Raw genomic sequence first — 21243 nt, 5'->3', positions numbered from 1 at the left:
AGGTGTCTGGCTTTCTGAAGTACTAGGCTGCAAAACAGTCTTGGCAGTGGGGTGAATCACTTGAACACCAGCATCTGGTGTGCTGTGTCAGTTTGGTCAGCCCTGATGTCAGGAGACAGCTCTTGCCCTTTGATATGTTAGCTTTGATATACTCTGCTTGATTTTTCTCCTTGTGTTCCAGAAATTGCAGGCATCCAGTTAGATGTATTTTTTGTGTCTTTCTCCCAAGTTTTTTCTTTTTTTTCTTTTTTTCTTTTTTTCTTTTTTCTTTTTCTTGGTTTTTTTTCTGCTGTTTAAAGGATAAACTGCACTAGACGTTAACAGGAACATAAAGTAGGTTGAAATAAATGCTGAACCTGCAAGTCAAAATCCTATTTACTTCCCGATAGACACGTTTTCCCTAAGGAGAGAATACAGAGAGTATGGAGAAACCTCAGGTGTTGGTATGGAATACCTGAGAGTGCTTCTTTTGCAGCCGACCCTGTTGTTTTGTATTGTTTTCTACTTTTACCACTGGTCTGGTAACAGAAGTTAGTTTTGTTGAACAGAGTCCAAGTACAAAAGTAGGATAAGCTCAGACCCACAGGGACTAGTTCCTGGGGTGCAGTTGCTGGCTGAAGGAGGGAGTGATGGCTAAATGGACGGAAAGCCTTTGGCAGTGCCAGAGACGGAGCTGAGTGCTGTATCCTGTCGTTTCTAGATCGCGGTCCTTCTCATCTTCGCCATCTCCTTCTCCAACACCGTCTCCACACAAGCCGCTTGCGAAGGCTAAAGGGGAGTTACTACCGCCTGCCGGTAAAGGGTAAGGCTTCCTCTCCGCTTTGATAGCACAGTGCAGAAGAGGCTCCAAACAGTAGCCTAGTCCCTGAGTCAGACCCTTCTGACCTGGCTGACAATTTAAGGAAGAAATGGAATATGCAAAATATGACCTGCGTAGAAGAGTGCTTAGCTTTGCATATTTAATTAAATGATGACATTTTTACTTATTAAATCCAAGTTAAACTGTACAAATATCCTTAAGTATTATATGTATACGTGAGTGTTTAAACACATGCATGATTTCCTGTTTAAACATTCTGTGTGTGCAGGTATGTTTATACAGGAGCTATAGGAACATTTAATTCATTCCTCTACTGTGGCTTTAGTTAATGCACAGCCTTAGAATAAAGAAATGGTTCAGCCTCATCTACTTACAACATCGGAGGCAAATTAAAACAGCGCTATAGCTATGAAACTGTTCTTGGCAGATTATGCCAGCGCTCCTGCTCTTTTAAAATACTTGAAGTTGCTGTTTCACAAACTCGTGTAATACGTAGTAAATTATGGATATGTTGGAGGGTGACACAACACCATAGTGATGTCACCTCTTAAGGTGACCTGCAAATAAATTACACCATGGGAATCCCCTGAGTTCTCCAGAATACGGGACAGTCCCCTTTGCCACACTCCTCGTGCCTTTATTGGCACACTTTTTTTTTTTTTTTTCTTCTCAACTCTGAGGGTTCAACCCTTTAAGGACATGCTCTCCGTGTGCAGTCATGTCTTTACACCCTTCTAGTGCACATTGCAGTGCTGGTTTGGTAACACACACCACCAGCCAGCACTAGTGTGGGGATTGTTTTTGCTGTGTAATGTTGCATCCACTTAATCCTGTGTTCTGCAGGGGTTGAATGCAGATATTCTTAAGCCCAAGAGGAGGAATTAACAGTCTCTGGTTTTGTATGTAGACAGACGCCTCCTCTCCAGTTAACAGTAGGCGTGACGTCCGTGCTGGGGTTGTTGAGCAGTAATGAGCTGAGCCCAGAAGTGAGCAGCTCTTTTGCACCTTGCTGATCTCTGTGATGGCGTGAAAAAGAGAATTTTTGCATGAACCATGTGCATCTGATTCTGAAGCTTGACAGGCGGATTTTAACTAGGTGTATGTCTTTTGGATAAAAATGCACAGAATCAATTGGATAAGAAATGGCGATTTCACACAGTCTACTTCACTAGTTAGTTTACAAGTTGAAAGTCTCCAAAATTAGCTGTTGTTTAGTAACTTGTCTCTGAAAAGGGGACTTGTAGAATATGGATAACAGATCCCGTTGGGGGGGAGCGGGAATCCATGTTGTTTGAGAGTGTTTCAGTGAAATAGCCAAGTGCCTGTACCTGCAGTAATCATATCTATATAATATTTAGTCAACAACAAACATGAGCACATTTTGTTGCTTTCGAGAATGTCTGTGGTCTGTACCTACTGACTCTGATCACACACATAAAAATTTTAATTCTTGTAGTGAAAAATCTGTGAAGAAGCTAGCTGCCCTTCCAGTCCCTCAGCCGCTCACTAAAATCACAACAGCTGCACCAGAGCCAGCCAAACCAGGGGATAACCGAGAGGCCAGAAGGAAGGAACGTCAGACAAGGACTCCACCCAGGAGGTAAGAGAGCTGTGGGGTGGAGTGAGGCTTGATCTCCTGCAAGATAGACCAAATCCTGGGGTTCTGTCAGGAGCATCAGCTACAAAGGCTCTTCGATATTAAGGAGAAATACATTTCCCGGGGCAGAAAGGAGATGGGAAGAGAAGGAAGGAGTTGAGGGCATATGCTGGTGACTTGCCACAGCCAGTGGCTCCTACCTCTGAAGGCTGGTTGGGAGATAAAGCAAGGGGGGAGTACATGAAATGGGTTAAAAGGCAGGGTCTGCAGCGCACAAAAAGGCATGTTTGAGAGCCACTGGTTGCAGAGGCCACGCAGCAAGGAAGCAGAGTTGCATTTAGTCCAGAGAGCGGATCTGACGTGTCGGAGGGTCAGGGCTTGTGGTGATGGGTTTGGACCCTGTGTCCTCTAAACGTGTGCTGCTATGCAGGAAGTATTTTTCTGTGTGGTACCAGGAGCTGGGTTGTCAGCATCTAGCAGTACCACTGGAGGAGAGGAGGAAAAACTCTGTGACTTCTGCTGTTCCCAGTACACAGCTTGCCGGCTCCCCTGCTCTTCCTGGCTTCATCCAGTGTGACTAGTTTGAATGTTTCAAGTGACTTGTGCTGTCTGTCTGCTGGTTTTGTTGCCTTTCTTCTCCCTTTGCGTTTGAAATGAGAGGGGCTTCTGATGGTTTTCAAACAAGGAGCACTTGTCTGTATTTAAATACATTTTTAGGTACAGTACAACAGATTAAGCCTGATAAATGTTACAGGATAAACGCAGGTAACATTGCCTGTTCTTGGAGGGACACAGTCAGCTAAGCACAGCTGAAACTCATCATGCATTCTTCTTGCGTTAGAAGTTTTGAAATAATTATGGTACCTGTGTGTCTATAGAAGCAGTAGCTCTCTGTGTAAGAAATGTATTTACTAGAAATGTCTCTCTTTTTATGAGCACACAGGGAGATGGAGAATGTTTTATGCCTGCAGGAAGGTGTTCTTGGATCATTGAATGATGCTTTTCGTCAATGTGTTTTGAAGACGGCTGTAATTCTGTTTTCCTTTCAGGTTTTTCAGACTCATCCCATGTCAATTCTTAAGTTTGTGTGGGATTAAGTCTCCTGTTTCTTCACAGTAGCTAAAGAAAAGGCCTGGGCTGAGCAGTTATGTCTCCATAGTGAAAATTGATGATGACAATTTCTTTTCCCTAGAAACTCCATCAGTTCTAGTTCCCTTTTTGCTTTAACTAGTTAATAATAACCTTGAATGTCTTCAGCCGCCTTCCCTTATTCTTTATTCCAGTCTTGGGGTTTGATTTGTTGTTGTTTTTCACACTTATACCCACACAAACCCCACTGCCCTACACTCTCCCTGCTGTGCAAATGACAGAACAGCTCTATTTGTGTTGGTACTGGTGTATTAGTCAAAAATGTGTATCGTTATTTTTATGGCCTGAAATACAATGTAGTCCCACTGTGTTACGCAGTTAGCAATTTTTCTTTGTAGGAAGCATTTACTCCTGCTACCAGTACAGGATTAAGGTGTTTCAGCTGATTCTTTGCCTGGCTTTCATTGGCGTTATTGAGTCTTGCAGAAGACAGTTACTGTTCAGAAAACAGGTGCTTCCTCAGGACCGGGAATGTAAGGTTGAGGAGAACATCTGAAACAATTACATTTGCAAAGCACCAGTCTTGTATACAATACAGGACAACAGCATCATGCTCGAACCATCCCTAAACAGTTTCTTCTAACCCCGTTTCACAGCAGAGCACAGCGAGGTGAGGATGTCATTTGCTGTCTTGCAGGCGGACTATCAGCGGCAGCATCAGTGGAAGTGCCAGCAGCTACAGCGGTTCCAGTTCCCGATCTAGGTCCTTGTCTCGCTCTCTCTCCAGATCTCATTCCAGATCATCATCTGCCTCAGTCTCCCACTCCCCGTCTGGGTCCAGGAAATCCAGGTACAGCCTCGACCCTTCATAACCTTTGTTGAAGTAAGAGGAGATTATAACTATTCTTAACTGCTGTGGTTTCTTGCTGTGAACGCTCTCGCTAGCTTCAAGTATCAGAAGCTATAGATAACTAGGACATGAAACGAGATTATTTCTTTGTGTGGTGGTAAAATCCCAAGTCCTGAATCACGACAGCAGTACAACATTGGTAGTGTCCTTGTGGCTTATTCAAGGAAATAATTTGTCGTTTGTGCCAAACGGCCCATTTTTACCTAAATGATGACCAAAACATCTTACACCTAGGGTGATCTCACATCCTAATTTATTTACGAGTTAACAGTTTCAGGCTATAGAGCTTTTCTCTTCCAAACCTCTTTACTACCTCTTGTTACTGAATGTCCTTAGGGAAGATGCTTGGTCTGTTGGGAGAGGTAGGTCAGAAAATACCTAAAAGGCCCAGCTAATGATATTTCTACTTTGCTGGCAAAGTTGCCTGGCCAGTTCCCTTTGTGTTTAGCCCCAAGTGAATAGTTACATGGCTGTTAGTCTGTGGGATTTGTAAACAGCTAACTCCCTCCGGTAAAAAGTCATGAAATAAGCTTCTTTCAAGTCCTTCATTCAGATTTTTTTGCATTTATTTAGGTGCAGGAATCCCTGAAACCTCACAGGCAGCCTTGAGACGCAGCGCTTCCCATGATGCAGATTTAAAAGTAGACCTGTAGCATAAAACTAGTGGATTAAGTAGGACTTGGCTCTGACCAGCAGTAATTCACGCATCTGAACTCTATGAAACTCCAGGGTTCAACATCCGCATTATTTTACGGAAATACAAACTTGTTTACTGCATGCTTGTCACATTCATCAGATCAGGTAGGGGTGATGCAAGAGGTTCAGAGAGCACTTGGGCACGCTGGCTCTGCGCTGCCCTGCGGTACAGGGCCCGAGAGGAGAAGATGGGAAAAACTGGTCCCAGGTGCTGCTTGTGTGGCGCTGGGGCTGTGCTTGCAGCTTTTACAGGTGTGTGGGAAAGGAGGAAGCATAGGAAACGTAATGTGTGCCCAAACCATGTCTGCTGGGACAACCTCATAGCCAGGAGCTTTCCTGCAGAAGGAGTTTCTGGCTCATCCAGTCGCTGTTGCAGCAGTCCCTGCAACCTTTCAGAACGCACCCCTGTCAGGGTGCCAGCAGGTAGTTTGCAGTTGTTCCAGGGCTAGTCTGTGCTGAAGCTGCCGCAGCCCATTCGGTCATGCACAAGCCTGGACCTTGCTGGCAGGGCAGTTGCTGGAGCACAGAAGTCATGCGGCCCGCGGAACCTGCTGGAGAGGTTGCCTGAATATTCATGTAGTCGGTGTACGCCAGGGCCCGCACGCCGGGGGCTGCGCTGCCAGCTGGGTCCCAGCTAGCTGGGATTTTTGGAGCCGCTTCAGTGCAGCAAAGCTGCGGTGGTGGTATGCCCCTGAAGGGAAGTCTGATGCGTAGCCCTGTGTTTTTGTCTGGTACATTTCTCAGTAGGAAGTCTTCCTTAATGTAATGATTGTCTGACAATTTTAATCTTGTGAATGCATTAGAAGATAGCCATCTTATAGGCACTATTAGAAGATTGCTATCTTACGCACATCTTCCCTGTCATTATCAGTCGTGACAGGCTCAAAACAGGCAGCTGGGCTCTCCTGTACCCTGGGGAGCTGGGCAGGAGCTGTGGGCTGTAGGACTCCAGGGCTTTTAAAGCCTCCATCAATAAATGTGAGCCAAACAACAAAAACATTGCCAGGGAACCCTTGACCTGAGCCGTAACACTGACCTGTATATGATAGCGCACACCCTACTTTCACTTTTTATTTACCTGGGGAAAGTGTGACCTGTTTACATGTTGCCTTAATTCTGTTTATAAATAAACGGTATTTTCTAGGCTTGCATCTAACATGTTTGGGATTTTTCATATCGTCTGTACCCAAGGACACATAACCTTTGTCTCTTCCTGGTTATTGCCTGCCTTAGCAGCTTTCTGACATCCCAGCCATGCAGCAGAATTGAAACAAAGGTGTCTGTCTCACCGCTGCCTGGTTCTTGTTTGCATTCGTGACTGTAACGGCCTGTTGGCTCTTTCCAGGTCCCTGAGCGTGAGCAGCGTTTCTTCTGTCTCTAGTGCCTCCTCCAGCAGCAGCTCTGTACGCAGCGCCGACTCTGAAGACATGTACGCGGACTTGGCCAGTCCTGTTTCCTCAGCCAGCTCCCGATCCCCAACCCCAGCGCAGCAGAAGAAAGGTAGAGGTACCTGGTTTGTTACTTTCTTTTCCAAGGGGTCCTGGGAAAAACAGGGGGGGAGCAGAGACCTGCATACAGCTTGCTTGGTGATTCTGTGAGCTTCGGGAAAATTGCTGAGCGGAGGCTGGTGCTTGAGGCTGGTGTAGACTAGGGAGGCCCAGAGGCTTCACCTGAGGAGGGTGAGCCCATGGAGAAAGGGAGGCTGTGGAGCAAATAGACATTTGCATCCTTCCATACCTGCATGTCTGGCTGTAAAGATGCCTTTTCCTGTTTGGGAGTTCTGCCTGATTCCACCTCTCGCCTTGTTCTCTTTCACATTCATGAGATGATGCTAAATCTTCTGGACAGCTCCAGTGTCATGTTGCTCTTGCTCTGTTCTTTGTAGATCGTAGCAGAGTTGGCAGCAAGAGCCTTTTGTCTTTGTTTTTTACGTTAAGTGTCCTCCCTGCAGAAATTCTGGTTTCCTGAATCTTTTAACCTTGGGGGCCACGAGCTGCACTAACTGGTGTGGGCTTTTCCAGTCCCTGGAGCAGCATCCTCTTGCCCTGCCTTCCAAAGGGAGGGCAGGTGGAAGGAATCACTCGCAAGTCACTACCTCTGCTCTCTGGTTTCAACAGGAAAGTCAAAAAAAGAAGACAGTGCTAAAGAAGAGAAGCGGAAACGGGATGTGCCTGCTCAGCTCTTGAAATCAGCCAAGCCTACCCAGGGGAGCAAATCGCAGCAGCTCCTCCAGACCCAGCAGCCGTCAGCCCCCCAGTCGCAGCAGGGGGGCTTCAGCGCTCACAAAGAGATCAAACTGACGCTCTTGAATAAGGTGAGAAGTGGGGAGGGGTGCGATTCCCTCCACCCAGGGAATTCAGGGAGTGGATAGGATGGATCCTGGGGCTTGGGGTTGGCGGAAGGGGACCTCCAGGCTCCGTGCTGTCGGGATGAGCTCAGCTGGGTAGGTCTGCAGGTGGGATTGAAGGGCGGCAGACAGAACCAGTCTTGCAGCACACACCCTGTGGTGGCTTGAGCTTGGCACTGTGTTGGCGGCTCCCCTGGGGCACATTCCTGCTGCAGCTTCAAGGGCTCTTCCCCGCGTTGTCGAGGGCTGCAGCCAGAGCACCGAGGCAAAGCCGTGCGTGGCGCAGTCCCACATGTGCTGGGGCCTTGCCCACTGAAAGCATGCTTGCTGCACGCTTCCGAGAGAGCTCGTCTCCCACTGCCTGCTCTGGAGCGAACTGCTGACAAGGCATTAACCGAGTCAGGAGGTAAAAGTGGCCATTGCCTTGTCTCTCTGGGGTGTCCGCTGCAAGCCGCACTTTCCGCAGGGAGCCTGATTTTTTTCCTCTTTACGATTGAGCCAGATTCCCCGGGTTGGTGCCTTTGGCTGAGATTGCAGTCCAGGTCATATGGGAGAGTTTGGCCTCTTGGGGTTTTGTGCCAGAGCAGGGTGTTGGCCCCAGTCACGTGGGTACGTTCCTGGTTTTGAAGCATTAATGTGTTTTTTTCTGACAGTCCAAATTCCCCAGTGCAGTCTGAGGCTGCAGTTTTCCCTACTTCCCTGTGCTATGACGTGAGGCGCCTTTATCGAGTCTGAAGCATGCTCCGTGGGGAGGGGTGTGCAGTTACGCATAACTACCAGCTGGCATGGTCAGATCCTGGAAGAAGGCACGGCTCCAGATGCCTCCTTGACATTTGCTATCCTTGGTGCTGCTGAAGAAAACTCTACAAAATGCTGCTGTTTTCTTGTTTCTGACAAAAGAGCGTACCATTAGTCCTGGTGCCAGAGGATGGGTGGTAGGGGAACTGCATAGTGCCAGTGATGGCTGAGACTGGTGTACACAAGGGAGTTTAACAGGAGATGCACTTGCATGAGCCAGCCAGCGCATCGCCGGCACCCATCACAGCAAAAATCTCTGCCTGCTTCCCTCCCCAGAGGGAAGTGGCTGTTCAGATCCATTGTCTGTTTTAATTCCATTTTAGGCAGCTGACAAAGGAAGCAGGAAGAGATACGAGCCAGCAGACAAAGACAGGCCGACCTCTCCTCCAGCCAAACGGGCGAACCTGTCACCTGACAGAGGTGAGACATCAGCCATCCCAGGGACTCCTGGCCTGGCTGGGTTCCTGCTCTGCTGCTCGAGGCAGTGCTCGAGCAACAAATGTCCTGTGAAAGTCTCTGCTGCAAGAGTCCACTCACTGGAGAGGTTAATTGCAGGCATGTGTCCTTCCAAAACCTCAGAGCGTGCAATTGCCACCAGATAACGCAGGCGTATTAGCTGGCCTGCTGCAAAAACATGGTTGAGGTGAGACACTCGGGTTTGTGAAGTAAGCGAGGTGAGGTCAGCCCTGGGCAGGCCAAACCCGGCCTTGCCTAGCTGTCTTGTGGTGCACATTGCGAGTACCTTGGCTCCACTATGTCTGTGTAAGTCTACTGTAAAGAAAAAAAGAAAAAGAAGAAAAAAAAAAAAAAAAAAAAAAAAAAAAGCACCCTAGCTTTGGAGATGGCACGCTCATCTCCATGCTGTAGGTACGATCCATCCTACAGCAGCCACCTCTTCTCTAGTAATGTTGTTGGAGGTGGCTGTGGAAGTCACAGGGTTTCCCCATGCTGTATCCTGGAGCCTCCTCTGCCTTCTATTTCAGTGCATCCCAAAGGATCTTAGTCCTCCTGACAGACAGGATTGTGGCAGTGCTTGGAAAGGGAGCCCGGGCTGCCGAGGCTCTGGGCTGGATGCAGTAATTGGCTAGGTCACCCATCCTGCGAGATGAGACGATTTCCCCACTTGCGTGTGACACAATCTGATCTGCCCTTTATGTTTAGAAAGACACGGGCTTTCCAGGTGTTCTCCTGCGTCTGAACCCTCAGCAGCAGGCTTAGCACCTGGGAAAATCGAGCTAGCCAGCCGCACTGAGAGGGACCTCAGCGCCACACTCCAGCCTTTGCTGTCGCCACTGAAAAACAAAGCGGGGGGAGTAGCTGGCCAGAGCTGCGTGGTTTTGACGTACAAGCCAGCATTGACACGTGACGTTGTTTTCCCTGTTGTCTCGGCTGTAGGTGTATCTTGTTGACTCTGGGTGCCAGCCAGAAAAAATTTCTGTGCTAATAGCTTGGTTGCATTTGACTCCTGCAAAGGCAGCATGGAAGGGACTGGGTGAGGTTGGAGTTCACTGGGATCTAGTTCACAACTACTGCTGAGCTGCAGACAAGTGAATGGGCCAACCTAGCAGACTGTGCTGATTTTATAGATACATAGATGCAGATGCAATTATATACTTTATTTGTTGTCTATACATTATAAAGCACTTTTAAGCAGTAGCAAATGGGACACAAGCCCTGAAGGCAACTCTGCCTCACCTCCCAGTGGCAAGTGTACCCCTGACTGAATTGGGACTGAGCGAGAGGCACCCTCCAGCGTGCAGCTTGTGCTTCGGTGTCCCAGCACAAAGCTGGTCGGTGTTTGTGCCACAAGTCTCACATCCCTGTTCTGTAACCTTGCTGTGATCAGATCTGCAGCGTATGCAGCCTTGGCTTTCTCATGGTGTCAGTCCTCAGGAGCAGAGGGCTGTCCCGACACATACAGGCGGCTGCTGCTACGAGGAACTGAGCACCTTTACTGTCTGGAGTGCCGCTGAAAGTGAGGTCAGCAGGCTCTAGCATCACCGACCTGGTGCAGTGTAGCAGGGCGTGTTGCTCTGCTCATCCCCAGGGCTCACAGACAGCCCTGCAAGCACGCCGGCTGCTCTCTGTGTGCTGGGATAGCGGCAGCTGGGAAACCCAGCAAAGCTGGATAATGCTGCTGCAGGACCCCAGTGGCCTTCCCACCACCAGCAAGTCCCCACGGCAGGTCTGTTTGAGCAGGGCATGACAGTTTGGTCTGTGCTGAACAAACATGGGGGTGATGCCACCTGGGGATTGGCCCCAGCCAGCTCCAAAAGTGGCAGAGCTGCACTCGCCCAGCACTCTTAAAGCCAAAACACCCTGTTACCTGGCCAGCACAGAGCCAGCTCGGATGCCGCGCAAACCAGATGATCTGCCAAGGGATAATGGAGCACGAGCTCGTCTGTGAGGGCCAGCCCTGCCCTGCAGGTCTGCGAGCAAAGCAGGGCCTGAAAGCGCAGTGGAGGAGCCTTGTTCCAGCAGCCCGAGGGTGAGGGACGGGACGGTGCGGCTCCCCACAGGTGATGGTTTGTACAGCTGACCATGGGGCACAGCCTTGGCTAGCTTTTCTGCTCCCCCCGAAGATGGGATGCACAGCAGTAGGTTCCTTTTCTGGCTGCTATCGGACTTGGTCTTTTGTTGGCATGGTCTGGTCTGTCCCCGGAGAGTGTCCATGTGCTTGCTGAAACAGTACGCTGAGCAAGGTAGCGACCTGTACCTCGGCAGTGCAGGAGAACATCTCACCTTTTCTTCTCCTGATAGGTTCTCGTGACAGGAAGGCAACTGGGAGACTCTCTTCACCCAAGCAAGAGCGACAGAGAGGTCAGAACACGAAACCTTCTCCAGCGCAGACAGACAGGTCAGTGCCTGCTTGTTCTCACGGGTCTCTTGTGAGGCCCAGCCTGGCCCACACTTCTCCAGCGGTTCAGTCCCTCCTCTTGGGGCAGCTCTGAGGCACTCTGGCCGTAGTTTCCAGTTGCCATGGAGGCACAGCAAGAGGAAGGACGCGAAGCTCCTTGGGCAGGAGCCAAAGGTGCTCAGGGGTTCATGCGGAAGCCACCGGCTAAGCCATTCCAGCTCAGAAACAAGCTGGAGCCTGGGGGTTTTCTTGAGGTCAGTCCCAGCAAGAGGAGCCAACTGGGTTAGGTGCAAGCTCAGTCACGCCAGTGCCGCTGGCGCTGTGTAGTGCCAGTGAGAAAGAAAGTACAATCCCTTCGCTCTGCTGCCGAGCTCCTTGTGGCACCTGGTTCAGGTGTGTGATTCCCTTTCTTGGATAGCCCAGCATATCCTCAGCTGCTCACTTTGCTGCTGTGAGATGTTAAAATGTGGCCACTGAACAGTGACTAGCTCCTCTCCATCCCCTCTGGTGACAGGTGACCAGCTGATGTCCAATTTCTTGGCAGCCTGTACCCACTGTTGTGCTGGGAACATCCCATTGCAGAACTGGACGTGTAGCTCCAGGGGCCTTGGGCTGTGCTCCACTCGGAGCCCTTTGGCTGAGGGACTGTGGAACACCTTCCGCAGCACACCTGAAGCTTCCTCTGTCCTCCTTGCCCGCAGCCCGCCAGCGCTGCTCTGCATTTCTCGAGTGTCATCTCTGCGAGGATCTATGTGAGCGAACAGGCACAGCCCTGTCCAGCACCCCTGTGTTCCGTGGCCAGCAGGACTTGTGTCATCCCCTCTGTCCAGCCTGGGGCACGGGTGAACCTCAATTTCTGTGTATCTGAATATTCCCAAACCAAAACCTAGCCCTGGCTGCCACAGCCCTGTCCTTCAGGCCCTGAGGTCCTATTTTCTAGCAGAAGAGGAACCTCGGCTTTCCAGACCGGTGGTGGTGGCTGCACCCTTGGTTCTTGACCCTCTTCTGCCTGCTGCTGTTTGAGTTGTCAGTGTCGTGTGGTGGGTTTGACGTGCCCTGTGCCCAGGCAGGAGGTGATCAAGGACTCACTAAGTTTCTCTAGGGCAGCCAAATGGATTTGCTCCCCCTGGAGCAGCTGATTTTTTTTTTATTTTTTTTTTTTTTTACTGTTTCAGCCAGTTTTCCAACCCAAGGCCTCGTGTCTCATTCTTCCACTGGCCCTTCGAGCGATTCTTCCTTACTGGAGCAGACGCCAGTGGGGTTTGTTTCCAGCGTGGCGTGCTGCCGGTGAGCACCGTCTGACCACCTTCTCCTCTCTCTCCCTGCCAGGAAACGCCAGCTCTCGCCGCAGTCCAAGAGCTCCAGCAAAGTCACGAGCGTACCAGGCAAAGCATCTGAGCCGGGCCCCACGGGTGCCAAGGCAGGCAAGTCCAGCACCCTGTCACGACGGGAGGAGCTCCTGAAGCAGCTCAAGGCGGTGGAAGATGCCATCGCTCGCAAGCGGGCCAAAATCCCGGGGAAAGTATAGTGGGCCGTGCGCGGAGCGCCGCTCTGCCCCTTAGTGACTGTTCATGTTTTTATAAATAGTGTAAAAGCGGCCACTTTGGGATTTTGCAGTTCTGTCTTATTTTGGCTGCGATTCTTTTTAAAAAAAAAAAACCACACAAAAAAAAAAAATACTGAAGTTTTGTCAGCTGAGACGCCCGTGACGACTCGCTCCGGCTCCTGAAGGGCGAGCGGGGCCAGCCCCTGGCTCTGCCGGTGCCGGTTCCATGTAAATTATGCACAGAGGACTCCAGCCCCATCGGATGCTCTCACTATTCCTCTCTTTCTCTCTGCCCTCTCCTCTTTGCTAGCCTTGAGTTGTATTCTCCTAGTTAGCCCTGCTGTGTGTTGAGTGTCTTCAGCAATGCAGTTCTATATACTGTGTAATGAGAGAGCCGAAAACTGCTGTGAACTGCTGGCAACATCACCTTCTCCCCCTGCCCTCCCACCCCAGGAACAAAAATATATATATATTCTTGACTAAAGTCTGATTGGGAAAATGACCTGTCTTTTATTTTAAGCATCGGATTGTTTTAGTTGATTTAAAAGGAGCCCTGAAGGTGTTGTGGGGATGTCTGTCTAACAAGGAGGGTTCTTTTTTCCTTTTTTCTTTTTTTTTTTTTTTTTTTTTTTTTTTTTTTTTTGAGGGATCTATCTGAAATAAAGTATTTTGATAACCAGTTCTTCCTTTTACTCTTCTCTGCACCCCTGTCCTCCTTCTCCTTTGCTGTAAGGCACATGTCCCTGTCTTTGGGCTGTGTAGTTAATTTTTCCTGCTCTCTGGGCGCCCTGTGGAGCTGGGAGAGCTGCTGTCGCTCCTGGGGGGAGCATGGCACCCCTGACCCCCCTGTGAACCTGTGGGCCCTCCAGCCTGCAGCCCAGTGTTAAACCAGTATCCCACTGGTGTTAAGCATTAGCAGGGGCCCTCTGCAGCCTGTGCCATAGCGGGCTTCACCTGGCCTAACTTGGGGTTGTCTCTGGGCTTATCTAGACCCTTGGGATGAAAAATGGGGTCCAGCCCCCCTCTTGTGCGCTGCTGGGGGAGGCTCTGTGTGCCTCCTCCCCACTGCTCGGGGTGGCAGAAGAAAGTCGTTGCCAAAATGGGTGTAAATCTTGTCTTTCTGATAAAAGACCAAAGTGTGGCTGTGCCTGGTCCCACAGCCACACAAAGCTGCTGTCCGTGTGCTTCGCCCCTGTCCAGTACTGTGCTTCCTGCTATACTGGGACCACTGGGTTGCTATGGGGACAAGAGCCCTGACCCTGAATTGTTACCCTGCACACCACAGTGCCCGTGTGGCACGTATGGTGCTGGCAGGGTGCTGTGGTCCAGGTGGGGCCAAGCCCAGCTCAGCAGTGATTTGGGGTACGAGAGGACTCGCTGAAGGATGCGGGGCTCCGTGTTCTGGATATCCTGCATCCAGAATGGAAAAATAAACCCTGGTCCCACCACATCCTCCCCTTTCTGCTCAACACCATCATCGTGCCTTTGAGCATCCCCGCTGCTGGAACACCCCTTGGTGCTGGACTTTGGAGCATCAGAGGGGATGGACACAGCCCTTCAGCCCTTTCCAGCATTGCCCAATTTGGGATTTCTATTCTGGCAGCCCTGGGAACGTGACGGTGATATCACCATCGGGCTTACGCAATGGGGCCAGGGTTGGGGCCATGGCCTTGGGCACGGGGATCCTGCCCCCATAGGTCACGGGAGGGCTGGGGGATGGGTACCCAGGGCATCCCATGCATGGGATGCCCTGGGTACCCATCCCCCAGCCCTCCCGTGACCTGGACCATGCAGCCCTACCATGCTCTCTCTATGCCCATCCCCAGGACATCAGGGCAGCCAAACTGATGGCCACCCCCTTCCCAACGAGTCTGTGCCTGCCCAGCCCCATCAGCCACCCACAATTCATTTGGGGGGGGGCGGGTGTCAGGAACTGATTTCCGAGCTGGAACACGCGGAGTTGAGAAGGAAGTAACGACGGCCCGCGGGGAGGAGGAAGGCAGCCGGAGCTGGAGTTTCCAGGTGTGTGTACATCACCTGCCCGAGCCCTATATAAAGGCGGCGGCAGCGGCGGTGCTGCCACTCGGTTGCCCGCATCCCTGGGGCAGCGGTTCGTAAGGGCCCCCCCAGTTTTTCCAGCGTGTTCCCGCACCCTCGACGCCCACCCCATGGTAACTGGGGGAGGGGGGGGGGGGGGCTACAGGGGTGGGCGCAGCATGGGGTGGGACTGCTGGCAGCTGGGGGTGGTGAAAGCGTGTGTGTGTGTGTGTGTGTGTGTGTGTGTGTGTGTGTGTGTGTGTGTGCGCGCGCACAGAGCAGGGTGCAACCCATGGCGCGGGGGGGGAGGATGTGCACACGTGGGAGTGGGCATGAGGGCTGCCCAGCCCGGGGGGGGAGCAATGGGCCAGCTGGGGGCAATGGGCCAGCTGGAATGTGCGTGTAGCTGCATGTGTGCTGGTGCCTGTACATGGCAGGCTGGGGAAGTGCACGTGCTGCTGGCTTTGCACATGTGTACATGTGTGTGTGGTGGTATGTGGGTGGTATGTACGTGTAAAGGCTGGCTGGTATTGTGTGCACAGCTGCTAGCGCTGTGTGTGTTTCTGGCTGGGGGGGGGGGTGTGCACATGGAAGAGTAGTCCAGTTGTATGTATGTGTGCTGCTAATGCATGTGTGTTTGCACGTATGCAGCCATCCATGTGCATGTATGCATATGTGCTGGTACTGCTCTGTGGGTGCATAGATGCACACGGGCTGATACCTCTGTATGTATGTAACGTCTGTGTGTGTGTGTGTATATATGCATGGAAGGGTAGTGCAGGGCATGTGTGTGTATATATGTGCTTGTATATATGCACAAGTATGCATGCACACACACTGGAACTAATGTCTGTTACAAACGTGTGCTGGTATGTTTACATGTGCATGTGCCTGTGCCGATACCCTGTGTGTGTATGATTGTGCATAGTTACGTGTGCTCTGTGTGTGTGTATATGTACACATAGTATCTGTGTATGTATAGCTGTGTGTGTATGTGCAGGGTATTCCCTGCACATGTATAGGTAGGGGGTGTGTCTGTGTGTATATGTACAGGTATCCCCTGCATACATATGGGTATATATGTGTGTGTATATATGTACAGGGTATCCCCTGCATATGTACAGCAATGTGTGTGTATATGTGCAGGTATTCCCTGTCTACGTATAGCTGTATATGTGTCTGTGTGTAGATGTATATATGTGTATGTGCAGGTATTCCCCATGTATATGTATATGTGTGTACATGCACGCACATACATGTGCTCCTGCTTTAGGGGAGGGGTGTGTACCACATGCACGAGTACCCCATGTGTGCGCATGCATGTGCTGGTGCATGTGTGGGTGGGTGCAGCCGTGCTTTTGGGGAGGGGTGTGGGTAAAAGCTCACCCCAAGGACCCCTTGGAGTCCTTGGGTCCAGCTGCCCCCCAGGAGAGCCGGGGCTGGGTGCCGAGGGGGGTGCTGTGCGGGGTGCGGGTGCCCCCTCTGACCCGGGCTCTCGCGCAGGGCTGGCTCGGTGCCCTGGTGCTGCTGGGTGCCCTGGTGCTGTGCTGTGGCCTGCGCCGCCCCGGCAGCCCCCCGCACCATCCCCAGGTGCACTGCTACAGCGCGGGTGAGCTGCGGGACGGCGAAGCCCCCGCACACCTCCTGGGCCGCAGCCTGCGCTGGGACCACTACGTGCCCGTGCAGCTGGTGCCGCAGCTGGAGCGCTTGCAGGAGACCCCCGGCCACCGCCGCCGCCGCCACCGCCGCCACCGTGAGCGTGCCTGCCCCGCGCTGCAGCTCCGCACCGGCCTCCACAGTGAGCCCAATGAGCGCTCCATCTCCCCATGGCGATACCGGTGAGTGCCACCCACCGGGGACCCCTCCACGGTCCCACACTGGCTGCTGCCTCAGTTTCCCCGAGCACCCTTGCACCGTGCCTCCGCTTCCCCGAGCATCGTTCAGCTGCGCTTTCCCACGGGCATCCCCGTTGCCTGCCCAGTGCAGGGTGACTTGGGGGGTGATGGGGACCGGGGGGGTGATGGGGACACAGGGAAGGGGCTTGCTGACCATGCCCCATAACTCACCCACAGCATCGATGAGGACGAGAACCGCTACCCGCGCAAGCTGGCCTTCGCCGAGTGCCTCTGCAGTGGTTGCGTGGATGTCAAGACAGGTCGGGAGACGACGTCACTCAACTCGGTGGCCATCCACCAGACCATGATGGTCCTGCGGCGCAAACCCTGCCCACGTCCCACCGGCCTTGGCCTCGTCACCTTCGAGGTAGACTACATCAGGGTGCCGGTGGGCTGCACCTGCGTCCTGCCCCGCACTGGGCGCTGAGCCCCCCCTGCTCCCGTGGAGCCCCATAGCGTGACTGTGTCACTGCATCCATCCCGACCCGTGCTTGTTTTAGAGCACACACCCGGCCCCCCTCCACCCCCAAACCCTCACCTTGTTATTTATGATTTATTTATGAGCCTTGCTGCCGGAGGATTATTTTTTTAACCCGTATTTATTGCTGACCTCCCCTGCCAAGGCTGCAACTCCGGGTCCAGCATCAGCCCGTGGTGCCCATGGCCCCGCAGTCAGATCCTGCGAGCCCTGCTTGGGGGCTCGCCGGTTATTTATTCCCCCCGCAAAGCTATTTATTGTCTCCTCTATATGTGCTATTTAAAGCTGGCAGCGTGCAGCCTGCAAATAAAGGCCAACCCCCCCCAGCACGGTCCTTGTTCTTTTTCCCCAGCTGGGGGCGGGGGGGGGGGGTGTGAGGATGTCAGCGCAATGGGGAAAAGGGGTGTGGGATGGGGCCAAGGGCACGTCCATGGGTGTCCCGTGGGGTGATGCTCAGCTGTGGGGCATCTCTTGGCCCCAGCACAATAGGTAAAAAGCACCAGTGCACCCAGTGCGGCAGGGCAGGATGAACTGGGGGGTGATGGAGAGGGTGGCCGGGCAGGGGGGCATCCCACAACCCCAGCCCTGGGGAGGGGACCAGCCCCACACCCACAGCATCCCACCACCCACACCTTTCCCATGGCTCTGGCTCCCGGGCACCCACGTTCCGCGGGCCCAGCGCCACCTGCTGGGGCCACCCACGTGCCCTGCCGGCACCCATGGGTGCCAGACCAGGGTTTATGGTGGGAGTGGGGGGGGGCAGGGGCACAGAGTAGGGCCCAGAGCAGCTGCTGGTGCCCCAAGAGGGTCAGGGGTTTGTCACCACCAAGCAGCGCATGGCCTCACATCACACCTGGGCACCCCCTGCACCCACAAGCAAGGAGTGAAATACCCACCCACCCCGCCATGGGGGGGGGGGGGTCTCCCCCCGGCTTTGGGGGCACCTCTGGGAGTTGCTGTGCAGCTGCAGTGCAGGTTCACACACCACCACCCCCACCCCCCCCTGCTTCACCCCACCACTGGGTCCACAGAAGATTTTTGGGGAAGGGGGGTACACGTGCAGGACTGTGGGGCCCCCATGCCACATGCCCCCTGAGGACACCTCCCTGTCCCCCACAAAAAAGGGACACAGCCCTGCACGTCCCCACGCCAACTGCAGCTGCACCACAAAGTTTGCAGCTGCACCACAACGCTTGCCCATAATCGCACTGTTTGTCCTTAAAATTGGCCCCAGCCCAGCCCCAGCAGCTGCAGCCCCCCTGGGAAGTGGCAGGCAGGGGCAGCTGGTGCCTTTCCCACTTTTTATTGCAACAGCAACCGCAGAAGTGACAAAAAAACCAGTGAGAGCTGGTGCAGGGAGCAGAGCTGCCTGATCCCCCCACCCCACCCCACAGGGCTGCAGGGCTTGGGGACCCCTCGGGGGGGCTGGGTATTTCCTGGAGAGCTGGTGTTCCCCAGGGACTTGGGGAGACCTCAGGGACCTGGGGACTGCTTGGAGAGCAGGGAGCTGAGCATCCTTGGGGATTTGGGAATCCCCAGGAGCTGGGGAGCCCCTGGAGGCTGGAGATGCCCCTGAGGAGCTGAGCATCCCCGGGGATTTGGGGATCCCCTGGCAGCTGACAACCTCACAGGGAGCTGAGCACCCCCAGGAGCTGGAAACCCCACAGGGAGCTAAGCATCCCCAAGGATTTGGGGATCCTCGGGAGCTGGGGAGCCCCTGGAAGCTGGAAAAGCCCCTGAGGAGCTGAGCATCCCTGGGGATTTGGGGATTCCCAGGAGCTGCAAACCTCACAGGGAGCTAATTCCTGGGTACTTAGGGATTCCTTGGGGAGCCCCGGGGGAACTGATGATCCCCAAGGATTCGGGCATCCCCAGGAGCTGGGGACCCACCAAGGAGCTGGGGAGCCCTGAGGACTTGGGGATCCCCAGGAGCCAGGCACCCCAGTTTCCCCACGAGGGGCTGGGGTGCATCTGGGAAGCAGGAGCACGAGCGGTGCAGCAGTGACAGGAGGGCCCCCCCCCCCTCCGTTACTCAGCCTCAACGGGGATGGGGTTCACCTGCCCCCCCACCTCCACCGGCTGCTTCTTGCGGGCATCGGCGGGGGGCCGGGGCGGAGGGTTGCTGGGTGGCTGCTTGATGGTGTCCCCAATGTGCAGCCGCTCTGGGGGCTTCTGCTCAATGGGTCTCCACTCCTCCCCACGCACCGCCGCCTGCAAAGCCATGGTGACCATTGAGGGGGGGGCTCTCCCCCGGCAGAGCCTCCAGCCCCCCCAAAACCCCTCCAAAGCCACTCTGCACTCACCAGCAGGTAGATGCCGCTCGCGATGCCCAAGCAGACGGTGCCCAGGATGGTGGAGAGGAGGAAACCAGCAGGGACAGCCAGGCTGTGCGAGAGACTGGGGGTCAGGAGGGGGCTGGGGGGGCTGCACCTCAGCCCTGACCTCCCACCCCACTTACGCGGCGTGCAGGATGGCTCGGATGTAGTAATTCCTTGTGAGGGGCCCAAACACCTTCACCACCGCCGTCATGTACTTCTGGCCGCTGCAGAGCAACACTGGGGAGGTCAGAGAGGCCACCCCCACCCCAGGGGGGACACCCAGCCCCAAGAACCCTCATCTCTGCACTGTCCCTGCATGGGACACCCCAAGGAACCTATCTGTGGGATCCAGCCCTGCTCCAGCCCCACTGCTCCCACCCTCAGAGCCACGTCCCTGTGTCTGGGGGGGTTCCAGGACCCCCAAGTCCCAGGGGTGAGGGAGGAGGACACACCACTTACCACCTCTCCATGGTGGAGCCTTTTTTCCGCTTGCTCCTGGGGTACTCCAGCAGGCAGACCAAGGCACCTGCTGCGCTGCGGGGGGTCAAGGAAAGAGGCGCTCGGGGCCAAGATTAGTCCCTAGTCACACCCCTCACCCAAAAATGGGCTCTTTGGGGCAGGGAAGGAGGGGGTTTACACCCGGACTGGGGAGAAGGAGGGTGTCTCCCCCCACCCACGTCCTCCATCCTCACCGGGACAGGGGTTTCCCCTGGTTTTTCCCAGCCCCGGGCATCCTCTCCACAAGGATACATGGCATACGCCGCGAAGTACCAGTCCTTGAACTGCCCTGCCACGGCCACGATGCCACCTGTCAGCATGACTGTGGGGACACAGCAGGATGCTGGGGTCCCTGCCCACTAATACGGCCCCCCGAGCCAGGGCACAGCCCCCCAGCCCGCAATACAGCCCCCCCCCAACCCCAGGGTTATCACCCGATGTGCGGGGCGCTGGGGAGATGCTGTGCGGGACCCCTTGGGTTCAGGGAAGGGAAATGGGGGCCTCCAGGCTGGAGAGTGCTGGGGGGTCCAGGCTGGGGTGTGCTGGGGGGGTCCAGGATGGGGGGGGCTCAAGCCTGGGGGAGGTTTCTGCCCCCGTGGCCACGTGCCAGCTCCAGCCACGGAGCTGTGGTCCCCTCCGGCTGCCCGGCGGGGACAGGAAACCTGGGCGGAGACGGGGGAGAGGAGGAAGAAAAGGAAGAGGAAGAGGAAGAGGAGAAGGAAAGGGAAGAGAAAAGGAAAGAGAAAGAGGAAGACGAGAAAGAGGAAGCGGAGCCTCTAGCCCTGGCACCCCCAGCGGGGCCGGCACGTCCCGGCCGCCCTCAGCGCCCCCCGGCCGGCGGGACCGGACCCCCCCGGGGCTGCCACCCCCTCGAGCAGGACCGTGCCTGCGGGACCCCCGGGCTCAGCCCCCCGAGCCGCCGCTCCCTCCCTGCAGCCTGGGGACACGGGCTGCCCCGGGGACCACCACGGCCGGGCCGGGGGCGCTGCGCGACGCGGAGGCGCTCGGCACCCTGTGCAGCACCCAGGTCCCCGGTACCCAGCACCTCCCACCCGCCCCCGGACCCCCGCACTCACTGAGCCCGGCCGCCAGCGCCTGCTCGTTAGCCCACATGGCCCACTCGATCTGCCCCATGGCGCCGCCCGAGTCCCTTCGGCTCCGCTCGGCCCGATTCGGTTCGGGCAGACCCGGAAGACTATTCAACCACGCCCCCTCTCGTAGGCCCCGCCCCCTCCCGCAAGCCCCGCCCACACAGGGACACGGCACCAGACCAGGGCCAGGCTCGGGGGCACAGGGGCCGTGCGGGGACAGGGCCAGTCCCGCAAGGGACACGGAGGGATCGGGGACAAGATCAGTC

At 54.5% G+C, this 21243-nt stretch overlaps 3 protein-coding genes across 8 annotated transcripts in view; 2 read left to right on the top strand and 1 right to left on the bottom strand.

Annotated features, from left to right (window-relative positions):
• Window positions 1-13122, top strand: part of ZC3H18 (zinc finger CCCH-type containing 18) — a 48802-nt gene extending 35680 nt beyond the window's left edge. For 4 of the 6 annotated variants that reach the window (XM_080410637.1, XM_080410642.1, XM_080410639.1 and 1 more), the window contains 8 exons: window positions 701-802; window positions 2277-2420; window positions 4204-4356; window positions 6458-6618; window positions 7230-7426; window positions 8581-8677; window positions 11018-11114; window positions 12444-13122. In XM_080410637.1, coding sequence (XP_080266763.1) covers window positions 701-802; window positions 2277-2420; window positions 4204-4356; window positions 6458-6618; window positions 7230-7426; window positions 8581-8677; window positions 11018-11114; window positions 12444-12642 — 1150 coding nt within the window. In that variant the 3' untranslated portion in view covers window positions 12643-13122. The remainder of the gene's footprint in view (window positions 1-700; window positions 803-2276; window positions 2421-4203; window positions 4357-6457; window positions 6619-7229; window positions 7427-8580; window positions 8678-11017; window positions 11115-12443) is intronic. The other 2 variants (XM_080410640.1, XM_080410638.1) reach the window with 1 other exon arrangement.
• Window positions 13123-13262: 140 nt separating this feature from the next.
• IL17C (interleukin 17C) lies at window positions 13263-18211 on the top strand. Its single transcript, XM_080410662.1, has 2 exons — window positions 13263-16535; window positions 16770-18211. Exons 1-2 carry the CDS (start codon window positions 15871-15873, stop codon window positions 17017-17019), a joined length of 915 nt encoding a protein of 304 aa, XP_080266788.1. The 5' UTR covers window positions 13263-15870; the 3' UTR covers window positions 17020-18211.
• Window positions 18212-18357: 146 nt separating this feature from the next.
• CYBA (cytochrome b-245 alpha chain) lies at window positions 18358-21121 on the bottom strand. The gene is made up of 6 exons (XM_080410663.1): window positions 20963-21121; window positions 20139-20208; window positions 19848-19922; window positions 19529-19612; window positions 19374-19455; window positions 18358-19281 (listed from the first exon to the last, which is right to left on the bottom strand). The coding sequence occupies exons 1-6, from the start codon at window positions 21018-21020 to the stop codon at window positions 19099-19101; spliced, it is 552 nt and encodes a 183-aa protein (XP_080266789.1). The 5' UTR covers window positions 21021-21121; the 3' UTR covers window positions 18358-19098.
• Between the last annotated feature and the right edge of the window lie 122 nt (window positions 21122-21243).

The sequence above is a fragment of the Falco punctatus genome, assembly GCF_963210335.1.
Source record: "Falco punctatus genome assembly, chromosome: 14".
Classification (NCBI taxonomy): Eukaryota; Metazoa; Chordata; class Aves; order Falconiformes; family Falconidae; genus Falco; species Falco punctatus.
The sequence above is the reverse complement of the archived record's forward strand: the minus strand, read 5'-3'. Positions and strand labels throughout refer to the sequence as shown.

Coding starts and splice junctions, on each gene's coding strand:
- IL17C (XM_080410662.1), top strand. CDS start 15,871: ATGTGTCTGTGTGTAGATGTATATATGTGTATGTGCAGGTATTCCCCA. Junction 16,536..16,769: donor ATCTCCCCATGGCGATACCG/GTGAGTGCCACC, acceptor ACTCACCCACAG/CATCGATGAGGACGAGAACC.
- CYBA (XM_080410663.1), bottom strand. CDS start 21,020: ATGGGGCAGATCGAGTGGGCCATGTGGGCTAACGAGCAGGCGCTGGCG. Junction 20,209..20,962: donor GGCGCTGGCGGCCGGGCTCA/GTGAGTGCGGGG, acceptor GTGTCCCCACAG/TCATGCTGACAGGTGGCATC. Junction 19,456..19,528: donor CGAGCCATCCTGCACGCCGC/GTAAGTGGGGTG, acceptor TCTCTCGCACAG/CCTGGCTGTCCCTGCTGGTT.